Here is a 27,821-nt window from a genome sequence, read left to right on the forward strand (position 1 = left end):
TCAACCGATCTTGGAATTTTTTGGGGGGCACGTGCCCCCCCCCCCCCCCCCCGTGGCTACGTGCCTGAATATATATATATAGGGGAGACGCTGTGATTTGAATGAAACTGTTTAATTGTAAATGTACATTATATCAGTTTCAATACACGATACCTGATATCATATATAATTATTTGTGATATATCCATCATACATGGACACAGTAACTAGTAAGATCATACAGATATTCTCTGATACCTTATAATCTAGAAGGTAGGGACCTTTTAACATAATATGTATAGATATACATATATAGAGAGCAAATAATTCAATTAGATAATCCACCGTCATGGCAATATAAAAATAATAACGAGAAATTTAATTCGTGATTGAAACGAATTAGGTGGTCTGTTATAAATAGTGAGGAAAAGTAGTGAATAATCAAAGTCTTTCCAAGCAGCTAATGACGTAAAACATATCAGCCAATCAGAAGACCGGAACAAATTATAGTATGTAGGAGGAAAAAAAGGTCGCTCCCCGGCCACCGCAATATATTATAAAACTACACATGATGTATAGGCGCATAACTATTGTTTGGCGTTCATGAAGCTGAATTAGCTGATCTATACATGTTCGAGGAAAAGGAAAGATAAAAGCAAAATGTAATCATGTAAATTGATTGTATAGAGTTCTTTCTTACCTATAACATTCTTACCTCTAACATTCTTACCTCTAACATTCTTACCTCTAACATTCTTACCTCTAACATTCTTACCTCTAACATTCTTACCTCTGACAATTTTACCTCTGGCAGTGTTATATCTGACACATTTACATGAAGCATTTTAGATTGATATGTTTCCTCGTGAAAAAATAGTATGCTAAATACATGGAGAATGAATTTTCCAAAGGCCTTGGGAGCTTACAGAGGGATATCGGCCCAAAACGTTAATAAAAATTAAATATAAATTTACGAAGTCTTCAATGACAACTCACGCTCCTAGATCTAGCTTAACAAGTGAAATTATCAGAATACTTTTACCTAAATTAGTGAAGATCTACGCATGGAAATTGTGACAATATTACTAGGCGAAAATTCATATTGAGTTTAGACATTCTTCACATAATATATCCTTATCGTTTAAATCCTTATAGTGACACGGTATCAGATGGGAAACTGAATACTCTTGCACCCCAGGTCCCTCACGATAAATACTAGGGACTTTTAGATTCGCACGAAGACTATATGGCCCGAATTCACAAAGCAAGGTTTGAGCTCAAACCTCCTTTTGTTTCGCCAAACCTCCTTTTGTTCTTTACAAACCAGGTTTGTAAAAAACGCGTAAAACGCGTCATATGACGTACGAAAACCAAGGTTTGTCGAGAAACCTCCTTTGTGAATTCGGGCCAATAGGTCTATGCTACGATCGACGTCCTTTTAATGCATTGCCTTGAATGGACGTCACATGTATCAGTCCACGCAATCTAAAAGTCCCTATTATCACCTGTCCGACAGACTCGGTATCGGGTACAATGAGGCATCATGTATTCTGAACCAGCACGGTAGGGACTCTAAGGCAGCGATAAGGGAGTGTCTTTCTAAATGGAAAAACAAGACGGGCGGAAGCTTCACTGAGCTGAAGGGGATTTGTTATGATGCTGAATTAGGTGGTCTATATATGCAATATCTGAAGTAGATCTGATATACTTTTTCTGCTGACCAGTGTGAAATTGATGTAAATGAAGTGAATAACAACATACAGAAGATACATAAGTGGTGCACTGCTAACAAACTTACAATTAATTCAATGAAAACTAATTTCATGTTAATATGTAGTAGGAGGAAAAAAATAGGTATAAATTGTAAAATAAAAATCGCTGGCGAGGAAATTAAAGAGGTTGATGTTGCCACTTTTGCTGAAGTTCACATTGATAGACATTTGTCTTGGAATAGTCATATTCGTTTTGTAAATCAGTGTATTAGAAAGAAAGTTGGAGTGCTATTTAGATTGCAACATTTTGTTCCTAGCCGTACTGTGATATAATTATATAAAGCATTTATACAACCACACATTTCTTACGGAATAGATATGTGGGGAAGCACTTATAAGACTAGCCTAAGAAGTATATTATATTCACAGAAAATGGCAGTTCGTGCCATAACATTTAGTGAATGGAGAACTCCTTCAGATCCATTATTTAAAAGATTGCGAATCCTAAATGTGTATAATTTACATGATATATCCATTTCTACTTTCATGTTTGATCTAGTCAATGGCAATTTGCCTCATATTTTGATAGAGTAATGTGAAATTATAGAACATAGCTGTTCCACAAGACAAAAAGAAGGTGGACAATTACGTCTTCCAAAATTAAGAACGACACAAGGTCAATTTTCATTGTCTTTTGTGGGCAGTGAATTTTGGAATAGATTACCTGTTGATGTCAGATTAATGACAAGGTCTAGAAATAGATTTCGGAATTCTGTTACAAGTCATTTGTTGAACAAGTCATGAATGAAATATCAAGTGTACACAATTCATAATTCATATTTTACATTATTAGTTTGTATATTGTAAGACATTGTTGAGTATTGCTGTTGGTAAATAAATCAAATCAAATATAGGGAAATCCTCGCCGATAGCTTTTTACCTAAATGGTTCACAGAGAAAGTTTACTATTTTACTATATTTAAGAAATTGGAAAAGGATATCAAAGTACTTCAAAGGATGTCCGTATGTTTGTATATTGTAAGACATTGTTGAGTACTGATTCTTGTTTTTTTTAAAGTATCGATTGTAAAAGTAAATTCATTATTTTTTGTTTTGTTACGTTCTCTAAACTGATTTGTACCAAAATACTTTGTTTAGCTGTTTAAGGGGTTAGGCTCGACTAGCACATGTGCTATTATCTGGCCCCTTTTCCCAACCAATAGTTTCTCTTCATGTATATGTAAATTATTGTATGAAATGCATGAAATGTATTGCTGTTGGTAAATAAATCAAATCAAATATAAGGAAATCCTCGCCGATAGCTTTTTACCTAAATGGTTCACAGAGATAGCATACTATTTTACTATATTTAAGAAATTGGAAAAGGATATCAAAGTACTTCAAAGGCTGTCCGTGAAGTGAAAGTAAACCCATTGGACAATCAGCCATGCATGAAGTCTTTCGTCTACGGATGATTGTCAACGAAACGGAGTTAAGTCTTTTGTTAATTCCATTTGTTGCTACGGCAGGCAGCTAGTGAATACGAATTCGTTTAATGAAATTATGGAAATGCAAGTACCACTTTAAACAAACAGAACTTTGTTTATATTCTTAGCTCATTTTTCCTGACCTCAGGTGTCATATGAAAGGGCAGAAACTCAAATTACTAGAATGTGATTTTTCTCTTTGAAATTCAGATACCGTCCGCCAAATGACTTTTTGGTTTCCTCTCTTCAAATTTAATTTAATCACTCGTGCGTGAAATATGCATTATATGAGTTACATCAAGTGAAAGAAGATGATCTAAGCTTTCCAAATATGTGTCTTAATTATATCAATTATAATTGTGATTAAGTTACGATAAAACATCGATAATTCTGGGTTTCATTTTTTCTGGGACGCACTGTATATTATACAAATATACACTGCCTTGAGAGGTTCTGGTTAAAACTATGCGCAAGAGGTGACTCCAATAGTACTATTTGCTGAGGGGCGCAGCCCCGAAGCAAATGGTACTTTTGGAGTCACCGAGGCCCATAGTTTAACCAGTACCTCGAATAGAAGGCATGGTATATTTGTTTTATATCCTGCATCAAAAATTAATTTAAAAAAAAAAAAAAAAAAAACATTTTTGGGAAAAAAAAATTTAGAACAAAAAAAATGTCAATTTTTATCTAAAAAGATTTAAAATATTTTGTTTTCATTAAATCAAGATTTGAAGAAAAAAAATTGATTTAATTAAATTTTTTTTTTTTTTTTTTTTTCCAACTCCCAAATAGTAAACCAAAATAGTACTCTCATATAGTACTTTCTAAAAATAGCTCAAATATTTTTGGTCATGTGACGAGCTCTCAACCAATCAGAAGCCGACAAATTTTTGATGCAGAATATAACATATGATATCATACTTAAATTGGATTTTTGTGCATAACTAGCAAATCCTGACGGTGAATGTCCAATGTATATATATTTCATATGATATCATACTGAGAATAGAGTTTTGTGCACAAGTCTGTACTTTATAATGGTAAATGTCCAATGCATACTTGTTTCATATAATGTCATACTGAGCTTGGATATTTGTTCATAACTCTGAACATTGTAATGGTGAATGTCCAATGCATATATATATTATGTAATATTATACTGAGATTAGATTTCTGTGCATAAATCTGCACATTTGCTTGTATTGTTTCCAATATATCATATCCAACTACATATATAACGCATTTTATCCAGAGCACTGCACGAATTGTAGCTGTCATCTACATACTTCGTCAGCGTTTTGACCTGACAGCCACAAATTTCGGAGGTACATATTTGATTTGTGATAACAAGTTGAAAATGGATATCTTACACATTGTTTCTTTAATATCATTTGTTATCTTAAAGCCTTTCATATGCTTATTATCTGATAAGTGCACATGATGCGTATCATATGCAACACTTTTGCTATAGAAAATGACACAAAATATGAGTAAGCTTCTGTAATGGGAGTTTATTACATTCATAAGCATAAATATTTTGATTTCAGAGCCTCTTTTACAACAGTGTAAAACATTCCATTTCATTATAGGTCATTGATCAGGGCCTACACTTCATTACTTATAGTCAAACTGTAAACACTCTAGAAATGGTATTTGTAATTTTGTAGACGTCTGCATGCAAACTTTTTAAGTGCCAGTGTGTTCAATGCAGAGTACATCCTACATTCACCGTAATAATAATAATAACAATAATATATTCATCGTAGGTTACACGCTCCGTATCATATTCAACTGTTTGAATTACATTTCAGTTCATGAGTCGTCAATGATTCCCTGATTTAATTCTCCTCGTAAATTCCCTTGAATTCGATGTAACTATGGTATTGCCATGCAAAGCTCTGCACAATTTAATGATGAATGTCAAATATAAATGCTTCATTTGATATCATATGTAACTTACTATTTGTACCAAGTTTGCTCTATTAGTTGCGCAGTTTCTTCTTTCTAATAAGTCTTTGCGTTCATGATGTTGATGTAATGGTTTCTTATACGATTTTATGTTGATTATATTTTTGCATATTAATAAAAATGATGTGTTATTGAAATACGTCTATCAATGTGTATGAGGTTGTAAAAAAATGAAAATTTGAAGTGCATAAAGGGAAGTATTTGGGATTGAGAGAGAGAGAGAGAGACAGAGAGAGATAGGGGTAAAAACTTGTACAACGCAGGGGCCGGAATTTAAAAAGGTAAATAAAAACGGGATCATAGATATGACAGATGCAATTATGAAGCGGAGAAGAGAAAAAGATAAGGGAATACGAAGCATAGGTTTTAGCGTACCATGTGTACGGTATCCTTGAAAAGCTTAATTTCATACAGGGAAAAAAATATTTATAACAATATGAGGGCAATTAGACAAAAGGGTTAACAAACATCCGCTCAAAAATCAGGAATGTAATGCAATTTCATTATGTTTTCAGCCGCTGTACTAGACTTATGAAATTTGAATTTAAACATTTTCTGTTGAAATTGACCCAATAACAATCATTTATATGGGAATGCCAATCATTAGTAACTGCATCAACTAAAGTTGAACTGTGCAGATGTAGATTAACATTCTTATTAAAAAAAACCATTTGTTGCCATAATTTAATTGAGGTTATTGGAAATATAGTCACACTTTGTTAAAACATCTGGGGGGGGGGGGGGGGTGTTTCATCAACTAAAAACTGTAGGCATCCTATATGGTACTTCATATATAAGTCGTTCGTTAAGTCATGCGTAACTTTACGAACAGCTTTTTGAAACAAACCCCTGAACTAAGTAGCAAATATTAAATAACATGGAACCCCCTCCTCCAACTAGAATTCAATTGTACTTGGCCTAATTTCGATTCTGACATCAAATTGATAAACAGAATAATTTGAAGAGCCTTTTTTATATCCTGTTTTTACTTTTTCTTTTCAAGCTGATCTCTTTCCATTAACAAAAATCCTCCTTCTCCTCCTCGTCCTTCTCCTCCTCCCCTGGCTCCTCCTTCTTACCGTAGCACACGAGGCCGACAAAACAAAGGAATAAATAAGAAAATATTGGAAATGTTAATTCCCCAGGGCTGTCGTTCTCAAGGGGTAGCTAAATCGTAGTTAACAATGATTATTGTTGTGCAACATGTTAACATAATTATGGCATTTTCATGAGAAAGCTCAAGTGTGTAATCCCCATTCTATAAAAAAAAGCTATTTTGAAATCCATCCATTGGTTGGTTGAAAATAGCTATGCCACCATTTACCACATCTATATTTTTTCAAAGAAGAACTGAAGCTTGTGTTAGCTTGTTTTAGTGCAAATTTAAACGATTACTCCACATAATAGGATGTTGTCAGTTAATCATTAATCCTCTGATATAAAATACATTTTATGTTTAATGTACTTGAGATGATAAATGATATATATTTTTTCAATACCAAGTGAACGGGGTACTTATCACCTTCGCACTTTTTAAAAACAATGTGATATTTGTACACAGGGGCGTACGCTGGATAGCGGGGGTGGGGGAGTGGGGGAGGGGGAGGGGGGTAAGGTCACCTTGTTTTGGTCACCCTTTAGCACAATTTTTTGTATTAAACAAAAAATTGAGGGGGGTTTCCTCCAAAACACACACATACACAAATTTGAGGGGGGTTCGTTCGACCCCCCCCCCCCTGCGTACGCGTACATACGGTAGTGAGGCATGTGCCTCTGGTATCACTGCTGGAAGAGGATACAAAGGACAGATCACCGCTTTTTACGAGTATGTAATAAGTTCTGTGCTGTTCTCCTAAATTCAAAATTACAGTTTTAACGGGAGTTTGAAAGGATAATTAACATACTGTGAATGAAATCTAAAGCGATTCAGACTAGAGGATACAATTCAGCAAACACAAATAATGCTATTCCTGTCATTATGGTTACATTTATCACTTAAATATGAAGACAAAATTCAATTTAAATTACATTTGAATCGAGTATTGCTCGCTCTTCTGTTCGAATGACGTGGCAATCACAGATTCTAATCTAACACTGATGTGACTCTTGAGTCAAGCTTAAAGGTAATACAAAGTGTTGGTTATATTTCAACAGGATTTGATTATGAAATTTAAAATTCTCATTACCATTGTGAAACCTAGTGTTGAAATAAGAATTTTTGTACAAACTGGGCTCTAAAACGCTAAGGATATTGAGAAAACAAAATACCAAATTTATCGGTGCTCTCGAAGAATTTCAAATAGGCCTACGGCCAAACAATGGTAGGATCGACCATAAAAAATCTCGTAATATGCAGTTCTGACATACAATTTCCAAACGGCCGGGGAAAGCAAATCGGTCGATTTTAGTAAAAAAAAAAAAAATTAAAAAAAAAAAACGTTGCTTTTAGTTTTAAGCAGTGGCAGGGTCAGCTATATAATAGTGGCTGGATAATGGTTATGACCCTACTTTATACATTATACGGACATAGGCCTACGTATATGCCTATAACATGATAAGTGCGTACAAACAATGGTTCGACACGCACATGCTAATACATGTATAAGACTATTGCTGATGACTGATGCCAAGATTTTTTCGACTGATGCTGAGTCAGTTCGGGGAATCCCCTTCGTGCGCATGGTATTGCGAAATCACATCGTCGCACCCACACCGCTCCTATGTATCTTGCTACTACCCTAAGGTTATTTTCTTGCAACAAATCGACTTGACAGTTTTAATATAGCTTCTATTTCGACATAGTTGTGATTACTTGAATATAACTCCAGATTATCTTAAATTAGATCAATGTCCTTTGATCTGTTTCATGTACTAGTCATCATTTTGTCATCATTCTTCTTTTAGTTTATTTTTGTAAAATTCTATAATAGATTTAACTGAGCACGGAAAATAAATTTCAAGAAGATTGCCATTCATAATATGAAAGCATAAGTCATACAATTCTACCATGGTTTTGAGGTATAAAAAACCACACACACACTAAATTTCATTACTACTGTAATACACGAAGAATTACAGAGCACGGACATAATAACCAATATATATATTCAAATATCGTCTGCTTTGAGCCAGGAGGACTCTATGGAAAAAACGATATGAGAAAGCAGAAGTATAATGGGGGGGGGGGGGGGGGGTCAAGATAATACTGATCCAACTAGCGCATATTATGCTATTTATGTTCTCATACTTTATTGCATATACCGTCATATTTCTGAAGTGTCACTTTTTAGAGGAAAATTCTAGGGTGATAATGATCAAATTAGTTCAAGAAGGAAAGCTGAAATAATCTTAATCTTTAATAGTCTAAATAATGTGTAGTATTATATCGTCGATTTTTAGTACAAGCTCGAGTCGGAGATTGAGCAACGCGCCTCACGATATGTCTGCTACAATTATTGTCGAATACACACAGGCAGTGTATAATCTGTTCACCTGTTATGAATCTGCAACCTGGGCATGCTCTGGGGGAAGCTGGCTGAATGTCAACACACAAATTCCCCGCCATTGGAAATTCCCGTGTTTAGAAACCTGGGATTCCCCAGCCGTCAACTGCAAAACATCTCGTAGTCTTTATTTTCATACTCAATTCTAACCGGAATCGTTGTTTGTCTATTAAATAGGATGTCTGAGATTTTATGTCAGCCAAATTTGTGCACAAAATCAATTGTCTTTATAACAAAAATAATGTGTAATGATTTAAACAACATCGCTGCTTAAATGTCCATCAACATGATCTTGATCTCTTAACAGAGTCAGAAAAATATAGCCTATACCACCACAGTGTGGGGATTCCCACGTACTGAATTACAAAACCTCGACACTCCCCTCCATGAAGTTTCTTCACACATGTATCACGCTTGCCTATTGGTTTGTATTCGGGTGGATCATGGATATTGTCTAATCACAAACAAGAGTTTATAGAGCATCTTATTGCGTTCTGAACTGAACTGAAGCCAATGTATTACTTGCATGTTAGCAGGACTTATCTTATCTAGCCGTTCTTATCTATGTGTGGAGTACTCGTTGTTGGACAGACAGTTAGAAACTAGACAGGAAAAGGAGCACTGGTATATTTGAGCTGTTAACCAGCAGACAGACTAAACTTACATGTCACGTTCTCGGTTTTCCCGTTCAGAGCAAAGAGATACAACTCGGTACACTGCATTGCAACTAGAACGCTATAGCAAGCAGAAGTCTGTCGTGATATATTTTTGCTGCTTTTGGTAGGAAGTTGAGACTTTAGGATCAAGAAGTGATGGCCGCGGCCTCGGTGGATGCCCCAGCGTGGGAGGAGGCGGAGGAGAATAAGTTTAAGGTCATTACAGAGGTCTATCGACCTCTTCTCATAGAGGTCCTGGATGTCAAGGATATTGTAGAAGCTCTCAAGATACAGTTTGGCAGGGATGATGGTAAGATTATGTTTTATATCTTTTACATTAACCAATTATTAAGCATTTTGGCATATTTTCTGAAATACGTTTGAATTAACATGTTAAAGAAGCCATCAAAAGTGCGGTGTATGATCAGTCGGAGAACTTTCAGCATAGTCAGTACATAATTATACAGCAGTGGAAAACCACTTATTTGGGAGTCATATTGGGAATCACTTCTCTTTTTTTTTGGGGGGGGGGGAGTTGACTTCAAAGCCAAAAACGGTGGGATCCACTCTAAAAAAAAAAAATCTTCCACAACTTTGGAGTGACTTTTTAGGCATGAATTCAAGTATTCAACTCCCAAAGAATTTGCCTAATAATGTTCTGCTCCTGTGCATAAAAGTACGTCTATTGTGAGATTAGTCGTCACATCGCATGCATCAACATGTGGTTATGAAAATATTGATCTCTAAAATGATAACATTGCGAGATATAGGCATACCCTATTTTTTTAAAATGAAAAATCAATCATTCATGAATACCTATTGTCAGATTGTTCATTGAGCGATCATTGCTACCAAGAATTTTTAAGAGATAAGAGTCCTATCTAGCTCATTCTCTTTGTACCATCTTCGATGCCGCCAGAAGAAAATATGTCAGGCATGTGCTGGATGTTCCTTGCAGATACGTAGACAAAAGATTCCTGCCTAGCTGCAAACTGACGGGTCACTTTCAAAGGGAAATATGCTTTTGTAATGATAATTAATTTTCGCTACCACGCGTCTGATAATACGAACAGTACACAGTGCTTACCTTTACAGGAGGCAAGCGAAAGGAAATGGAGCAAAATTTCCTGAAATATTAATCAAAATTACTCGACTTGGCATGTGTGCTGGGCACCAATCAGACATATAACATCATAAAGAACTGTTCATGAACAAATTCCATTTTTAATTTTCGTGAGCCGGAAGTAATCGGAAAAGTGTCGAATTGCAGGTTTTAGGACTGTAACATGTTATTTTTCACAAATTACAGCTGCTATCATACAATCTAAGCAAATCTTTTGACACAATTAGGTTTTTGTATTCATATTTTATAATCTGTTCGATTTTCCCCCTTGTTATTTCAAATAAAAAGTGAAATATTAAGGATATTTATTTGTTTAAAAAAATCACTAGAGCCTACTCAAGCTTTAAAATGATATTGGCGGCTTCGAACCTCGGACATCAAAGGTAACAGCACACCAGTAGATTCTATCGTGCAACCATCGAAAACGGCAGCTGCTTGGAATAATTTGTTGGCAGTTGGGTCTCCAGCTCTTAAAACTCCTTGTTGCTACAAAGCTATTGATATATAGTTCCATACTTAGCCTCAGCCAGTTCAATAATTACAAAGTACATAATCATAACTTCCCATCAGTAGAAAATGTATTTCAGTTCTGTACATTAATTCTGTAGTAACTCGCGCAACTCCGCACACCCCTATTCACTTCACGTCAGGCTTTCGGTCGGTGACCTAGTTTTACCCCGATTCTCTTTTTGCGTCATACTTTCTTTGTTGATGGCATAGGTCAGCCTTGCATTTATGACAGATGTTGAAAATGGTGTTAAACAAACAGCAGGCTCATGCAGTTTCTCACAAATTACAATAGGGCCTACATAATGTAGATGTATAGGTTGTAGTTTTATAGACATCAATATATATATTTGACATCATTGTGTATCGTATCCTGGATGCTGGATAGGGGGGTGGGGGCATATCGTCGTGTTATGCATGTATTTAATGAAAGTAGGACAAAATTCCCGAAAGGTATCTCATCTAAAGGTAATGCAAAATACAGTCACCATTATTTACTGGCCATCTACTAAGTTCCCATACGCCTGAACATATAACCTTTAAAAACCTTTAAAATTCATGACTTTCTTACTTTTTGTCCGATTTTGTTCAAATTTCACCAAGCTGCTTCTCTGATTTTTCTACTTTCTTTTCGAGTAGTTTCTTTTTATACCTTCATATTCCGTATTGATTTTGCTGAACAAGTTTATACTACTGTGAAATTTTCATTTTCTTATTCTTTTGTTATTCTTAGCAAGATTCAACGAAGTGCTAGAGTTGGTTCAAACAGGCGAAAGACGAAAAATAATAACAGAACGTTTCATGGAGGCACTGGACTTTAAGGAAGACAAAAGGGGTCTCTATCGTGCTGTGATCGACGCTTTGTTTACTTCAGGTAAGAAACAATCAAAGATCAGACGAGATGGATATTGAGAGAGAGAAAGAAAGGGAGATAGAGAGAGATAGAGAGAGATTAATAAAGCTTGCCAAAATCGAGATATATTTTGAACTGCTAATATGGAAACGTTTTACGCCGGTGACGCCAATGGGCCACCGGGCCTCGAATCTCCGTTATTCCCATCCCCACAGCCCCCATAAAAATGAACACCCGAATGTTTTTCCTCTACTTTTTCTTCTTCCCCTCTTTCTTCTTTTGTTTTTCTTTTCCTATTTATCCTAGATCATTGCCTTTATTCTTGATGTCATATAAATACATAACTGGTAAATTGAGGCGAACTGGCATAGGGATATATTTGTATATGGCTGGTTGATATTTAAATATTTGTTTCAAAGAGAGAGAGAGAGAGTGACAAAGGGAGAAAGGAAGAAAGAAACGCATACTCTTGAAATATAGTGGGCTGGTCGCGCTGCATTTCTGCCCCTGGTGATTCAAGTTCTTTATGTTCTTCTCTTTCGTTTGTCTCCCGTCTTACAGAGAACGACGCAATAGCTGAACATCTGGAAGGAACGTCTGAATTCAACACCAAGAAAAGGGAACATTATCGCTCCTTTCTTTGGCTCTACGCTCATCGATTGGAGGATATTGAGCCTCTAAGCCTTCTTACCTCATTAGAAGAACATCTTACTAAACGAGACGTCGAGAAAATACGAAAAACGGTACGGGAAAATGGTTTATATTTGCTTATTCTATCTTTCCCTGTCTAAATACTAAGCTGTTTTAATTCCCATCGTTATATGTCTTTTGACCCTCCAATACGTTACTATCCCACTCTTAACTCTATTGTTTTACAATGTTTATTTTTAGTATTTTTAAAAGTGATTTTCTCAAATTCACTAAAGGGGTAGGCCTTTTTAATAATAGTGATTTAAAATGAATTCAATGGGAATCAACCTGGTCGTTCAAGGAAAATACAACTGGAATTAAAGATATTAAATGGATTACAAATCTTAAACATGGAATTCATGATTTGATTCGCTATCTCTTGCTGTCATAAATATTTCCAACCAGATTTGACTTCATGCACGTAATGTTGTCAAGAAAACGTAATCTGAAATATAATAACGTTATGAGCAGGTTGAACGTGAGGGAAATTGTGCCGGTGCCTCAGAACTTCTCCTAAGACTGGATCGTAAGTCAGAGGACTGCTTTGGAGAGTTCATCAAGGCCCTAGACAGGAATGGCTCACCCAAACTCGCCAAGGAGATGGAGGAAATGAAAAATTTCGCTCTGGGAATCGGTGCAGATGACGAAGTTGACGATGGTGAGAATGAGATTGGATTTAATTTTTTGTTTTACAATTAGTCATCCATCCATTATATCATGTATATTATTTATTGTGTCATTACAGAATGTATTCAACATTTGAGCCTTTGTTATTCTAGCAAAACAAAATACCATATCAAACGTACATTGGACAAATAAACATGAAATCAAAGTTCGTGTTGTTTGCGAAACACTTATATAATGTTACGTTTCACTCCATCTGATTGACTATCATCTTTGAAATAGTGAATCACTAGACACTTATTCATGAGAATCAGAAGGACGGTTTTCTCCTGTCATTTAACACAGAGTAAATGTCCGGCTGGCGAAGGTAGCCATTAAAAAACAAATGTGTGTGTGAGTTTCAGCCTGTGCGTATGCGAGTGTTTGAGGGGGGGGGGGGGGGGGGGTAATCACCGGTAAACATAGGGAATTGATAATTGCTAGGTAGCTGTGTGAATGCAGATTAAAAGAAACAAGATTGGGAAAACCATTAAGAGTAACGTTTTAAATACGCCTATCGACAGAGCAACCTCACTAGTAAAGTGGAATTACGTCTTGCTTCTGGTATTCATGGTAATTATTATAAAGGTAACGGCGAGGACATTCCAATGGTCGGCAACGTGTGTCCATCAAGCGATAAGGCAGAGGAATTAGAACTACGGGATTACCAAGAGGAGGTCCTAACTCCAGCATTGAAGGGACAGAACGCTATGGTGGTCTTGCCAACAGGGACAGGAAAGACAGAAGTCGCCATCGCTCTTATAAGTCGCCGGTTCCTGGCCCGCAACCCTGTAGGAGCCACTAATCATCGAAAGCAGAAGAGTGTGTTCGTAGTGAACAAGGTAAGATCATTGATTCACATTTCAATCTTGTAAGGACCCCAGGGCCCCATCTTATAAAGAGTTTATATTAATCGTAACTTATTTGCAATTGTTATCAATCGCAACTATGTACATAAGAGATAGGAGACTGCACATTTGCGATTGATTAGAGGACTTGCGATTGATTTTGATATATCGCAAGTCTTTATTTGACTGGGACCGGAATGAGGTACATGCACAGAGATTAAAAAAAACTCCTCTTTTGTGTACGAACCAATTGTAGAGGTGCGCAAGAACGATCTTAATTCCTTTTTTTTTGGCAAGGATCTCTAGTAAATCAAGAAATATCCTTAATTATTGTCATATGTAAAGACCCCTTTACAAAATTGAGAAATCCTTCATACTTGTGTATATAAAAACAGAGGGTGTATCTTTAAAGAGCCCCTGAAAAGGATAATTATAAAATGCAGTGAACATCTTAAAACTATTTAAATGTTTCATCCCTTTTTTGAAAACCCGAAGAAAGTTCTTAGCGTAAAACCGATATGGACCACCAGTCATCTATGATAGAGAAGGGTATTTGTAGCGAACAAAATACTAGTACTCTTACAAACTCCTCTCTCTACAAGAACCCACTGGACATTGCGGAAATTGCCCCCTTGATCCTTTCCTGAAAAACATCTAAATAACGTGGAAAAATATCCTTTATATTCCGAACTTTGTCCAAACTACTAACATTGATGAAAAGGTCCTTTGCTCCATTCTCTTGTAATAACAAATAAAAGGCTAGAACGTAGAGATATGCGAAACTCGATCAGTCTTGGTTGGAAGTTAAGACAATGTTTTAGTGCCTTTTAGTAAGGCATGAATCTTCATTACAATGTCTCTCGGAGAGAAATTTAAGCCGTCGCTTCGTTCCCTTGGTCGTTTACCAATTACGAACATGTCGTGCTTTCATGGCAATCACTGAAAAACAAACCATCATCATATAAAGATCCATCGTTCTACTACAGGTTCCCCTAGTGAAACAACAGAAGGACAGGTGTCTGAAATACTTGAGGGGAATGTGTGAGGTCGCTGGAGCTAGCGGTGAAGAGTTGAACCATGTGCCATTGGACATTGTCATCGATGCCAACGACATCACCGTCTTGACGGCACAGGTGCTTGTCAATGCCCTCAAAGATGAGAACATTAAGCTTGAACTCTCCGACATCGCACTCCTTGTCCTAGACGAATGTCATCACTGCCAGGTAATGTAATCTACTTGGTTGTTGCATTTGCCAATTCATTCGAATATGGACCCCCACTTGTTTTAATTAAATTCATCAGGGTGGTCAATAGGATCTAGTTCTATGACATATGCCAAATGTTTTTACCTGCACAGTTCGGACGTCTACACCTCTTGCCTTGCCATAAGACTAAGATCGAGGAAGGTATCGACGTATCTAAACGACCTATGTAGCTTTGAAATATTCATGTGCATTTGATTAAACCAGTATTGTTTGTTCAACAATGTGATACGAATTGTTCATAAGAAAAATTGACATATTTTATAGCATTATTTTTTGTCATCATTGTTTAGTTGAGGTCTTTATAATTGATTAGCAAAATTATGTGTTTGGTGTTACGCTCGTTTTAATAATGATAGCCTCGCATTAACGGCATTTGTAAAGTATTTTTTTTTTTACATGGCCAGGACGATTAATATCTTTAAATCTGTCATTATGTTTTGATGTTGATTGCAAAACGTTGAAGACTGCATAAGCTTAATTGTTGCAATTGGTATTAATAAACACTTCTACTCCTTTTTTGATACAAATTAATTCGCAAGTCAGAAGGGGCTTATAAACGACTTGTACTTCAATCATGTCTCTCTTTATGTCTTTTCAAACAACAGAAATCTAATCCATACAATGTTCTGATGGCGATGTACAGGGACCTAAAGCTGAACACTCCGAAACTTCCAAGACCACAGGTAATGAATAACTACGATTTTCATATGGGTTGTAAAATGAAAACCCTAATGTACTTTATGTAGTCGTTACTTACTGTATACTCTGTTGAAATCATTGTTACATTGTGTTTCATATTGTACTGTTGAGAAGGAAATAAATGTTAATAAATACAAAATATAAAAAAAATATAACTATCTGCGTCCATTTTATTTCATGCATATATATATATATATTTTTTTAAATACAAATAATGATATCATTATTTGCATGTATAGTCATTATTTTTAATATGTACATGTTTTTTTTTCTTATAAACTATGTATGTGTTTTATTTATGCACGAATTTGAAGAAGAACAGCCATTGGCCGAAGCAAGTACATGTTGTTACTGCATGTTGAAATAAATGAAATGAAATGTATCCTATTTTTCTGAAGAAAGCCAGTCTACTTATGGAAGCATAATTTCTTATACATTTATGGTACATAATTTGGTACACATATCAGGGGCATATTCTTAATCACGTACACATTGATAGTGGTGGTATATTAAGAACTACTCTACAAACGTGATTACAGGCCCCTAGACTTTATCTATTTTTCCTGAGAATGATTCGTGCGTTGAAATTTGAGCCTTTACAAAATTAGCAACATAATAATAAATTATGTAGATATTCCTCGAACTTAAGAGTTTATAGGTGACTTAAAGAAAAATCATTCCCCCGTATTTGGTAGTTTCCTTAGTAGGTTAAGAACTATCCAGTAGGTTTTTTCTACATTTCGTAATTTTTTGTTTGTTTATAGTAAATTAGTGTTTGAATAAAATGCATGATGTATACATCATACACATCTACTCTAAACATTGCTATCAGTCCTAGTATTTAGGTGACAGTACTTATAATGTAGATGTATCCTTGATATTTGAAACGCGCTTCTTTCCTATTTGACATGAATAAGATACTTGGAATGACAGCATCACCTGGTGTTGGGGATTCGAAGAACATGGTGCAGGCTGAATGCTACATCACAAAACTCTGTGCTAACCTAGACTGCATAATTTCACGACCTAAGATCTATGCTGACAAGCTCAAAGCGAAGAGTAACTCACCCAAGGAAAGTAAGTTGATGTTATCACTTTTCCTATAGAAATCCTCATCTGTTTCAACGCTTTACCCCTCATGGTCCCAAACTATCCTATGTATTAGGAAATTCTTACTTACTTTGTCGAATCTGTGAAAAGTCAAGATATTCGAGAAATATTTATCACTCGAATCAGGGAAAAAGAAGGAAAGGCATATTTTCATGAAATGATAAGGACACTGAACTCTACTTGAGTAATTTTCCTTTTGTGCAATTATATAAGTAAATATGTGTGTGTGACTTTTAGGGAGTTGATATAATAAAATATTAATATATAACATACGAGAGTTAATATATTATGTAAACAAAACTTTTCAAGTGAAGATAAAAGTGGTTATTTTATGCAGTTTAATGATGTATATTCTTCCTATAGATGCTGCAAAATGAGAGTAAATAAGTTAGAGTTTATTATGTTAGAGGAATCATACTTACATGTATTTATGTACAATGTTACCTCGTGAAAATAGTTTACAGGAACTGATAACTTTATAAAAACTCTGTCAATAATAAATGTATAATGTTTTCATTTATCGTCGACCAGTCAGTTGCCTACACAAAGTTGCTCAAAAGAGGTGTTACAAGTTGACAGTCAAAACATTTTATTTCTTTTTAAGAGGAACAGAGAGACTGATACATTGTGTTTCTTTTTATCGTACAGCTCAGATAATAGTGAAAGGAAGACCTCTTGAAGATCCTTACTTCCGTGAGATCAGTGTCATCATGGAACGCATCGAAGATAAAATCAAACTCGTAGAAGGTACCTCCCTCTCTCACTTAGATTTAAACCAGATGCCATTTTTTTTCTTCACCCAATCACAATTTACAGAATACTTAACCAATTTTCAGGGAGCAACTATAGGTACTAACAGTAACATACATCAAAAAAAATCTTTCAAGTGAAGATGAAAGTGATTTGATTATGAATAATGTATATTCTTTATCTAGATGCTTTAACAATGTGAATAAATAAATTGTAGTTTAATGTTTTAAACGTTTATAAAATTAACAAAGGTAACGGGGAATATACTCAAAAATAGTGTTAAAAAGTGATGTAGCTAAATCCCTTAAACGAATAGGGTAATTACAGTTGATAATTGATTACGAGTACACAAGATACAATATGAGTGCTTTTTATTTTTACACAGCCGGAAGAGCGCTCGTGGAGGGGAATGACGAATTCACTAAAATGGTATCTCGTCGTGGCGCGCAAAGCTATGAACAGGGTGTGGTCAATTTGAAGAAGAAGATTCAAGAAACGATAGAAAATGAAGACGACAGGAGAGAACTAATGGCATGTGTGAACTACCTGAGGGTAAGCTAACGTGAAGATGTTTTTTTGTCTGATTTATTTTTCATGCAAATGGGAGAATGTATTTCAACAATATTGCAATATACAAAGTGATGTATACAGACATTTATGTTAATATAAACAGACATAATCTTTACATATAAATACATATCACTTAAACAATTTGATTAGTATAACAAGTAGATATCGTAGCAGTTTTACAAACATGTTGGATACACTATTCACAGATATTCATAACTTATTATAAGCACTTATCCAGTATCAAACTGATAACGTGCATATAAAATGATAAGCCATTTAAAAAATAAATTTTTAGTGTGTCCCTCGCCATATGAGTTTGCTTTACACTCGATTGTAACATTTACAAGAAAACATTATTATGGAGCCATCGCAATTGTTCTCTGTTTAGGAATACAACAACAGTTTATTCATAAATCGTGATGCACGTACGTCAGATGCCATCTCCTCCATGGAGGACTACATCAATGAAGAGGAGAGGAGTAGTCCTTCAGGCCCTGCTGATATGATCCTTAAGAAAATGTTCAGAGGTTGGTGATCAATGTATCGATTAGGATTGTTTGTATTTTAGAGTCTATTTTTAGAACTTACTGAATTACTTGAAATACACAGGGTCAATTTATTTACATTTTTTATTTATTTAATGTATTTTTTGTTTAAATACAGGGTGGCATAGCCAGTGATTTTTACATTGTTATCCTTAGGGCCTTGCACAAATAGATACATGTACATAAAACTTAACACATGAGAATAAAGTTGTATTGCGGATTGCGAGTTTCACTGGTACTGTGTCTCTCTTACTTACATTATACTTGAAAGAAATGTATGTGTTGTCCGACTATTTACTCACTTAAGTACAACTTACTACTCTGTTGTCGAAACTCAACCTCGTACCGGTACGTACTGGTAATTAAGATTTTAGACTTTAGATCTTATTATAGCTTGCCATGTGTACGGTATCCTTAAAGATAAAATGCATATATTCATACAGGGAAAAATATATTAATAACAATCTGAGGACAATGAGATCAAACGGCTAACAAACATCCCGCAAAAATCAGGAATTTAATGCAATTTCACTGTTTTCAGCCTCTGTACTAGACTTATGAAACTTGAATTTAAAAGTTATGTTGTGATTGACCAAATAGCATTTCTATGTACAGATCTAAATAGCAAATATCAAATTGTACTTGGCAGTAAAACCATGTCACTAGTAGGTCAATGGATTCCAAACCGATCTACATTAAACTGAAATATTGGGTCATAGTGTTGTTAATTATTTGCTGGTTAATAATATCTATATTTATATTTTCCACTCAGATGTTAATACTTCATATTCTCGATAAGTCCGTAATTTGCCCTTACAAAAATGTACCATGGTAACCATGGTACTTTTGTCCAAATTCCCATCCACCATGGTAACCATGGTTATCATGGTACCAAAACAATGAAATACATTGGGTCATTAAACAATGTATTTCATTGTTTTGGTACCATGATAACCATGGTTACCATGGGGAATGGTGATTTGGACAAAAGTACCATAGTTACCATGGTACATTTTTGTAAGGGTGTCCATCTTAGTCAGTTATTAAGGCATTTGTTTAATCGTGAATGTCCAGATAAACTTCAGACTTTGAACCGAATCGCTAATCTGCATATGAGTATCAACCCCGTCTTGAATGAGCTTGGCAAGCAACTGAAGAAGGCATATGCAGAGAATGAGGAGTCCCTTAGCATCATCTTTACAAAGACCAGAGCGTCTGCCAAGGCTCTGGTGAAGTGGCTCAATGAAGACCCTGATCTGAATGGCATCAAAGCTGACATGTTGATAGGAAGTGGTAATCAAGGTAGAGTTGTGATTCTATTTATCTTGTATATTAGGACAACTTCTTAAGATATAATTATTAATCCCAATTCCGTACGAAGTTCATAGTATTGGAAAGATATAACATTAGAAAAAAACGTACCCTTTTCCTACTTGGTTCGCTATTATTTGTTTGTTCAATGTTATGATTTGTTTTTATATCGTTCTTTGCATATTGTTGTAAGCGCTGTGATAAAGTTAAGTATGAATAGCCTAGCTAAATACCTAATAATAATAATAATTATGCAGATTTTACACATTTTTATCTTTAATACGCATCCTAGGTATGACGTCAACAGAACAAAATAGGAATCTACAGTTGTTCAAGGATAAGAAGTGCAGGATCTTAGTTACCACATCGGTCGCAGAAGAAGGTCTGGACATTAGGGAATGCAACATGGTCTTCAGATACAACTACGTGACCAGCGACATTGGTCATGTCCAAACTAAAGGTATATAGGCTTGATAATACGATAATACTCTATACAGAGGTCTGTACTCAAAAGGAAGAAGAAGAATGACATTGACAGTCGTAGCTCTCAATTTTGATATGGGTGTCCGCTAGCATGCTCTAGGAATGGGCAAAACCGGCAAAATATATAAATATATCTTATTTTTAAATCGAGGTGGCATCTCAAAACTGCTGTATTGCATGATCTTGGAGTTGGCCAAAATAGAGTGGGCTCACTACCCCCCCCCCCCCCCCCCCACCATAAAACTCTGGATTGGCCAATGGAATATAGCCATTCATGTTCTTTTACACATCTTCATTTTGTGTTGTAGGTCGTAGCCGGGCCAAATTTAACGGGAAAATCTTCGTCATCGTGAATTCCGATCTCCAGCTTCAAGACCGTGAGCTCAAGAACATCATACGGGTGAAGATGATGAACAAGGTTGTTAAAAGCATTGCTGATTCCACTCTAGTCAATCAAAAAGCATTTGATGATCGGGTAAGACATAATAATAACATTGCAAGATTAATGCGAAAAAATTTGTCAGTTTCGTGTATAATCCCATTTCCAAAAAATGTATTCATTATTGGCCTACAGGAACACTTTCAAACGTATGGCACATACTAAAAAGTACACTGCCTTAATAGTTTGAATACAGTGAATGCAAGAATACGAAATACTACCAAATATTCCCTCTTTGCCAAATAATTCATATAAATCCGCAAATATATCGGGTACAAGGAACATTAAGAAAATTGTAAAAAGTCAGCAAGCAAAACGTTTTATTTTATTGTAGCTTTTATTTGTTTTTGGTCGATGTATGAGGAAAGACTCGACATTAAAATTTTTGCAATGGTTAATTCTTTAACGAAAGTACATGTGTGATTTGATATTTCTCTTTTATGCATTTTAATCCCTTTCTTTAGATTCTGATGGAACAGAAGAACGATCAGAAAGAACGACAGCGGGAAAAAGATCGTGCGCGAATCACCAAAGCAAACAAAGTAGAGAAATCGGGCGTAGTCCTCCATTGCATTAAGTGCTTCAAAGAATCCTGCTGTCTAGATGATATCAGGTCCATCAGAAACCAGCACCACGTCGTCATCAGTGACCTCTTCCTTGACAAGATGAAGCTCATTGATCTCAAGAAGCAGCCAATAATCGACGGATTCACGCACCAGCAGAAGATCCATTGTGGCAATTGCCAACATAAATGGGGCACCATGGTGGTATATCAACAGCAGGAGCTTCCGTTGATTGCTATCAAGAACTTTACACTCAAGGATGACAAGGGTAAGAAGTGGTTTCCCAAAGCCTGGAAGGAAGTCCCTTTCGTGATAAGTTCGATTGACATGGATGATCTGGGGAAGCAGAACAACTTCTCTGAAGCTGAGAATCCAGAAGGGAGTCAGCAGGAGAAGGGAGAAATCGAGGAAGACGACGGCCTCATCGAGTATCCAAACATCATGCAGATTGAAGAATAGATGATGTGAAGTGTGACTCAAAGAGAGGCCACAATATGAAGTTCGCATGGTAGACAATTATATACAATTTGTTTATGACATTGAACATCAAGAACTATCTTACTTAGGGACTGCACATGCAGGTGTCCACTCTTAGCCTCTCAAGAAAACAAAGGTTATTAAGTTTTACTGGCATGACAATGGTATAAATAAGAAATTGTTTTTTTACAAATATCTGACAGGTGCAACCAAAATGATAATCAATAATTGTGACACCGCACGGATTTGCAACTGATAATCATGCTAGGCACAATAGTGTCAAATATATACAGTACAGACGATGTGATTTAATGAAACCATTTAATTGTAAATGTACATTAAATTAGTTTCAATACACAATATCTGCGTTGTGATATATTCATCATACACCATCATAATGGATGGACGCATCACAGTTAGTAACTAGTGATACCATACAGATCTTCTCTGTTATTATCTAGAATCTATGAACCTTTGAACATATCTATTTATAAAGCAAATATTACAATTTGGATAATCCACCGTCATATCAATGTACAAATAATAATAAACACAAATGAAATAAAACTCATTTAGTGTTCTAAAGGAAATTTATTTCAATTACCTGTATTGTTTGATATCAATATTATTCAATATCTAAAACTTATTTATGTAAAGAGACATCAGATATGTGAAAGAAAATACCTTTAGTCACATCGCCAGACCAAATCAAACTGACTCCAAGAAATGCCAGACAAACCGATTTTTGTCAATTAGATATTTTTGTTCTGGAACTTGTCGGTCTGGTGTCGGTTTGGCTAATATTCAAATGGTGTCTGTCTTATGGGTGTGACTGAGGTAGAATTCCAGGAATATTATTAGCATTATTATTAACTGTTTAGCCATAACATCAAAAATAAATATCAATGTTTCCGGGCTTATTAACAGCCCTGATCAGATATGTCTAGAATTAAACAAATATTGGTTATGATTCGTTCCCGATTTAGTAGAAAACATAGCCATTAAATCCATGAGAATTGGTCATGCACGGTACATACAAACAATTATTCTCTTGATATTACCCTAATATCTGCACAATGGGTTCTACTTCTACGTGTACAGTAAAACGGACGAATGGGTAACGTTTCGTCTTTGTAGAAAGTCACCGAGTCTAGATCTACTTAACACTAAGTACCCAAAATATTATTAATTGTTCACGATTTACACGCAACAATGGATCCAACTCAATAAAATCTATTTGCTGTCAATCATGTTACATAAAATGTTGTGGAAACTTGAGTAGGCATTTCTAATGATGTGAACGGAGTAATGTTGCACTACCTTATGATGCAGATTTTGATTTTGAGACATTGCATGCACCTCTTAATAGATTAATCTGTGATGTTCATGTCCGTCAATTATTTTTGCCATAGCAATCTCTTTTCAATCTTACCAGCATTGAAAGGAATAATGATATAATTTATTGATACACCTTTTTAGCACCCATTCCCTACGAACAGACATATTCGTCTAGAAATGATGTCTACGACAAGTTTGTTGTTAATCTCATGTCACATGTCTTTGCCGAAAGCAGAATATGTTACTAACAATAGGCTATAAGTCTCATAGACAGATAATTTTGTAGCTGTGTTTTATTACTAATGCTATTATTAGTTTGATGATGAAGTAATGATACTTATGACGATAGACGTTAATATAAGCTTGGCCGCTTGGCTTTTCTATCACGGCTTCTACAATTAACAAATTCATTCTGTATATAACGAAGAATGAAGATTAGTAAACTTTGAAATATTCACGTCTTTGTGTAATAGAAAAATGATAATGCCTTACATGCGTAGTTCTTGATTATACAAGTGTGTAAATAGCTAAGTGTAATGTGGTTTATAGAAAAAACAGTTGTACATGTAAGCTTTTCTTTTTCCAAAGATAAAGAAAATATAATGAAACTATAAATATATGAAATCCAATGACATTATTGTTCAGGTAGCTCAGGCGCGGATCCAGGATTTCTTAGGGGAGGGGGCCCAACTTTTTTTTTTTTGCTCCCGAAAATTTGAAAATCGCGCCGGCCGAGAAGTCACTCATTGGGGGGGGGGGGGGGGGGGGTACAGAGCACAATTTTTTTTTTTTTTTTTTTTTTTTGCTCCCGAAAATTTGAAAAACGCGCCGCCAAAAATTCGTTCAGTGGGGGGGGGGGGGGGGGTAGTGAGCACATTTTTTTTTTTTTTGATCCTCAAAAAAATTTCGATTTGCACCCCCCCCCCCCCTTGAGCGCCAGGGGGGGGGGCCCAACCCCCAAAAAGGTAAAAATCACGTGATTTTACATGATTTTTTTCTCAAGGGGGGGGGGGGGGCCCGGCCCCCCCCCCCCCCCTGGATCCGCCACTGAGGTAGCTTGATACATAATGACCAGCTTTAGGCTGGTTCTAAAGCAACCATCGCAAACAATATTATAATCATAAAATACATTAGTTTCCAGGTATGCATTTCGTAGTTGTTTTTTAGTGGTTGTTGTTCTAAAGAAATTGTGTTGTTTCTATGTTCCTTTCATTATCATCAAGAAGAACGAAGAGACTATACTTGAGGATAAAATAAACCTATACAGCTCGTCCACTAAAACCGATTGATATGTTAATTATTGTTATCATTAATTTATTTCATTTTCATGAGTATTATTGTTTCATATATATATATATATATATGTATATTCCCTTTTTAAACTTAGCTCTATGTACTCCGTTTTTATTGAAACTACACTTGTACTTGTTGGCTACGCGACAACTACGTGCTATTGAAAGCTGCTGCCTAACTTGGAGGGAGAAAGTTCTAAATGTTAGGCATACTGATGGGCATGATGGGGGTTGCGAGGTCCAATAAAATGGAAAGACATTAAGGTTGCACACCCGTAGCTAAGTGAAAAGAAGGAACTATTCCCTTAATGATATACCCCTGGGGAACTACTCAAGAGGACCATCATAATTAACCCCTGTTCCGGAGGTGACCTAGAGGTCCGTAATATTATTCGTCGTCTTCTGTTTATCTTCAAAGGTTTATGCAGTCTATCACGAATTACCAGTTGTGTATACAGGCACTCAAAACACCAGGTTTACACCATACCCTTTGCGAGAAGAAACAGCTCAAATTAAACCAATGGCATCTAAATGAAACGTGACAACGATTTTATTTTTATTATTGACGATAATAATGTGGATGTATAATAATATTACCCCTGCAGAAGTCAGCTTACCATTAAAGATAAACTTGAGTTCTGGTAAAAAAAGAAAATGAATTCTCACAGAATCTAACGAAACTTACACTGAATGTTCAAGATTACAAATAAATGTCATGTGCCAACAATTTTGGAAGAAAATGTATACTGGCTGAGTAATTAGCATAGAAAGATAAGGAAATCAGGGTAGTACTAGCCCCGACACCATGTGTGTTGTCCCATATACATCTTTCTGTGTAAGTGATTGTTACTTTACCAAGACTCTGCCAAATTTATGATACTTGATACTTGATGAGGTAATCCCTGAAGCAGCTTTTCCAAGCTATACTGGGATGGGATGTGTTGTGACAGCAGGTGAAGGTGCAGACAACAAAAGGGTGTATAATTGCTTTATACAGTAAAACAGTGACGTGCAAGTAAAAAAAATCATGCTGCTATATGGTTTACAGCATTCTGGAATCTACAGGAGGTTCCAACCCTCTGATGACAGGGAGGACGGTCATCTGGAAAGCAGCAACTGTTGGGGCAGTAACTGCAGTGAATGGTAGTTGATTCCAGTTGATGCGAATGGTGCGGGGGTAAAATGAGTACTTGTAGGAGTCTATTGTTGCCTCAGAAACAGAGAGCTTGAGTGTGTGGTCTCTTCTGCTGATGTATGTAGCTTTGGTTATGAGATGGGGAAGACAAATGTTGACTAGCTGGTGGTGTATTTTAAAGAGCATGGTGCTTTGTGCTAGAGGACGACGTGTGGGCAGTTTATCCCATCCCAGCTGGGAAACAAGCCCTGTAGCTGACGTGGATCTTCGGTAGTCGCGGAAGACAAAACGAGCAGCTGTTTTCTGTACCCTTTCCAGACCTTCGGCAGCACCAGAAGTGTGGGGGTTCCAGGCTTCAGCGCCATACTCTAGCTGCGGTCGAACCAGGGCTGTGTATGCTCTTGACTTCACATCCTTGGTGCATGGTGACAGGGTTCTCCGCAGCAACCCAAGGGTTTTGTTGGCCTTGTTCAGTAGGAGTTGGCAGTGTGTATTCCATCGAAGGTCCTTGGTTACAGTTACCCCGAGATACTTGTACTTGTCTATCCTGGGTATTATCTCGTTGGAAATCCGGTAGTCATGCTGTATTGGTGTTCTTTTCCTCGTGATGGTAAGGGAGGCGCACTTCTTGACATTGAAAGCCATGAACCATTTCGCTGACCAGTCAGACAAGGTTTGAAGGTCTTGCTGAAGGATGGAGGTGTCATTCTTAGTGTGAATTTCTCTGTAGATCACACTATCGTCAGCAAAAAGGCGCATCTTGGACTGGATATTTGCAGTGATGTCGTTGATGTACAGCAAAAAGAGGGCTGGTCCGATCACTGAACCTTGAGGTACCCCAGAGGTAACAGGCATCCAAGATGACCGGGAGCCCTTGACAACAACTGCTTGCTGCCTGTTGGAAAGTAGCGACATAGTCCAATGTAATGTGTCTCCTCTTATGCCATAATGCTCGAGCTTGGTCTGCAAGTGGCGATGAGGTACTCGGTCGAAAGCTTTCTGGAAGTCCAGGAAAATGACATCTGTTTGCATTGTAAGGTGTGTGCCCAATCCTGGGTAGCAGAGATGAGTTGTGTGGTGGTGGAAAGTTTCTGCCGAAATCCATGTTGGTCATCTACCAGGATGTTGTTGGCAGCTACATGTTTCGAGATATGGCTGAGCACTATGTGTTCCATTAGCTTGCTGCAGATGCAGGTCAAGGAAATAGGTCTGTAATTTCCTGGATCACACTTATCACCGGACTTGTGGATGGGTGTTACCAATGCATGCTGCCATTCAGCTGGAACAGTGCCAGAGTTGTAGCTCTGCTGAAAAAGGGATCCTAAGGCAGGAGCAATCTCGTCAGCTACAAGCTTGAGGAGTTTAGGTGGAAGTTCGTCTGGCCCACAAGCTTTGGATGGGTTGAGATTTGACAGCTGCTTTGCCACACCAGGACGATGAATGTGTAGATGGCCGATATCAGGAAAGTGTGAGGAACCTTCCATACGAGCATGACAAACCTGTTGGTTGGTGAATACCGAGTGGAAGAAAGAGTTGATGATTTTGATGACTCCAGAACCTTGCATTACACACCATTACTTACATGCTATATGATCAACTTTTCTGATCCATTCCACACCTTTTCTTTCACAATGCTATCGCATTACCAGAACTCAAGTTTATCTTTAAGTGCAACGAATCAATTCGGTTGGCCTAGTTGGGACTCTCCTTATAGGGACTGCTGGTGTGACCAGCTGTAAAAAAAATGTTTATATCTGAAACGAAGATCTAACTTCTATCAAGTTTCCTAGTTGTCCAGCCAGTTGGACCCATTTTGTTGTATAGTCACAGGGATTGATCATCGGCTCCTTGGTGT

The 27,821-nt window shown here is 36.5% G+C and overlaps 1 protein-coding gene across 1 annotated transcript; it reads left to right on the plus strand.

Annotated features, from left to right (window-relative positions):
* The first annotated feature begins 9,076 nt into the window (after positions 1-9,076).
* Positions 9,077-23,109, plus strand: LOC574972 (probable ATP-dependent RNA helicase DHX58). Its single transcript, XM_030974817.1, has 15 exons — positions 9,077-9,615; positions 11,669-11,809; positions 12,350-12,531; positions 12,950-13,136; positions 13,730-13,983; positions 14,976-15,212; positions 15,860-15,937; positions 16,871-17,030; positions 17,712-17,810; positions 18,199-18,365; positions 18,772-18,910; positions 20,003-20,230; positions 20,532-20,699; positions 21,031-21,197; positions 21,626-23,109. The coding sequence occupies exons 1-15, from the start codon at positions 9,462-9,464 to the stop codon at positions 22,181-22,183; spliced, it is 2,919 nt and encodes a 972-aa protein (XP_030830677.1). The 5' UTR covers positions 9,077-9,461; the 3' UTR covers positions 22,184-23,109.
* Positions 23,110-27,821: the final 4,712 nt, after the last annotated feature.

Source organism: Strongylocentrotus purpuratus, unplaced genomic scaffold (genome assembly GCF_000002235.5).
Source record: "Strongylocentrotus purpuratus isolate Spur 01 unplaced genomic scaffold, Spur_5.0 spur5_scaffold_7, whole genome shotgun sequence".
NCBI classification, from domain to species: domain Eukaryota; kingdom Metazoa; phylum Echinodermata; class Echinoidea; order Camarodonta; family Strongylocentrotidae; genus Strongylocentrotus; species Strongylocentrotus purpuratus.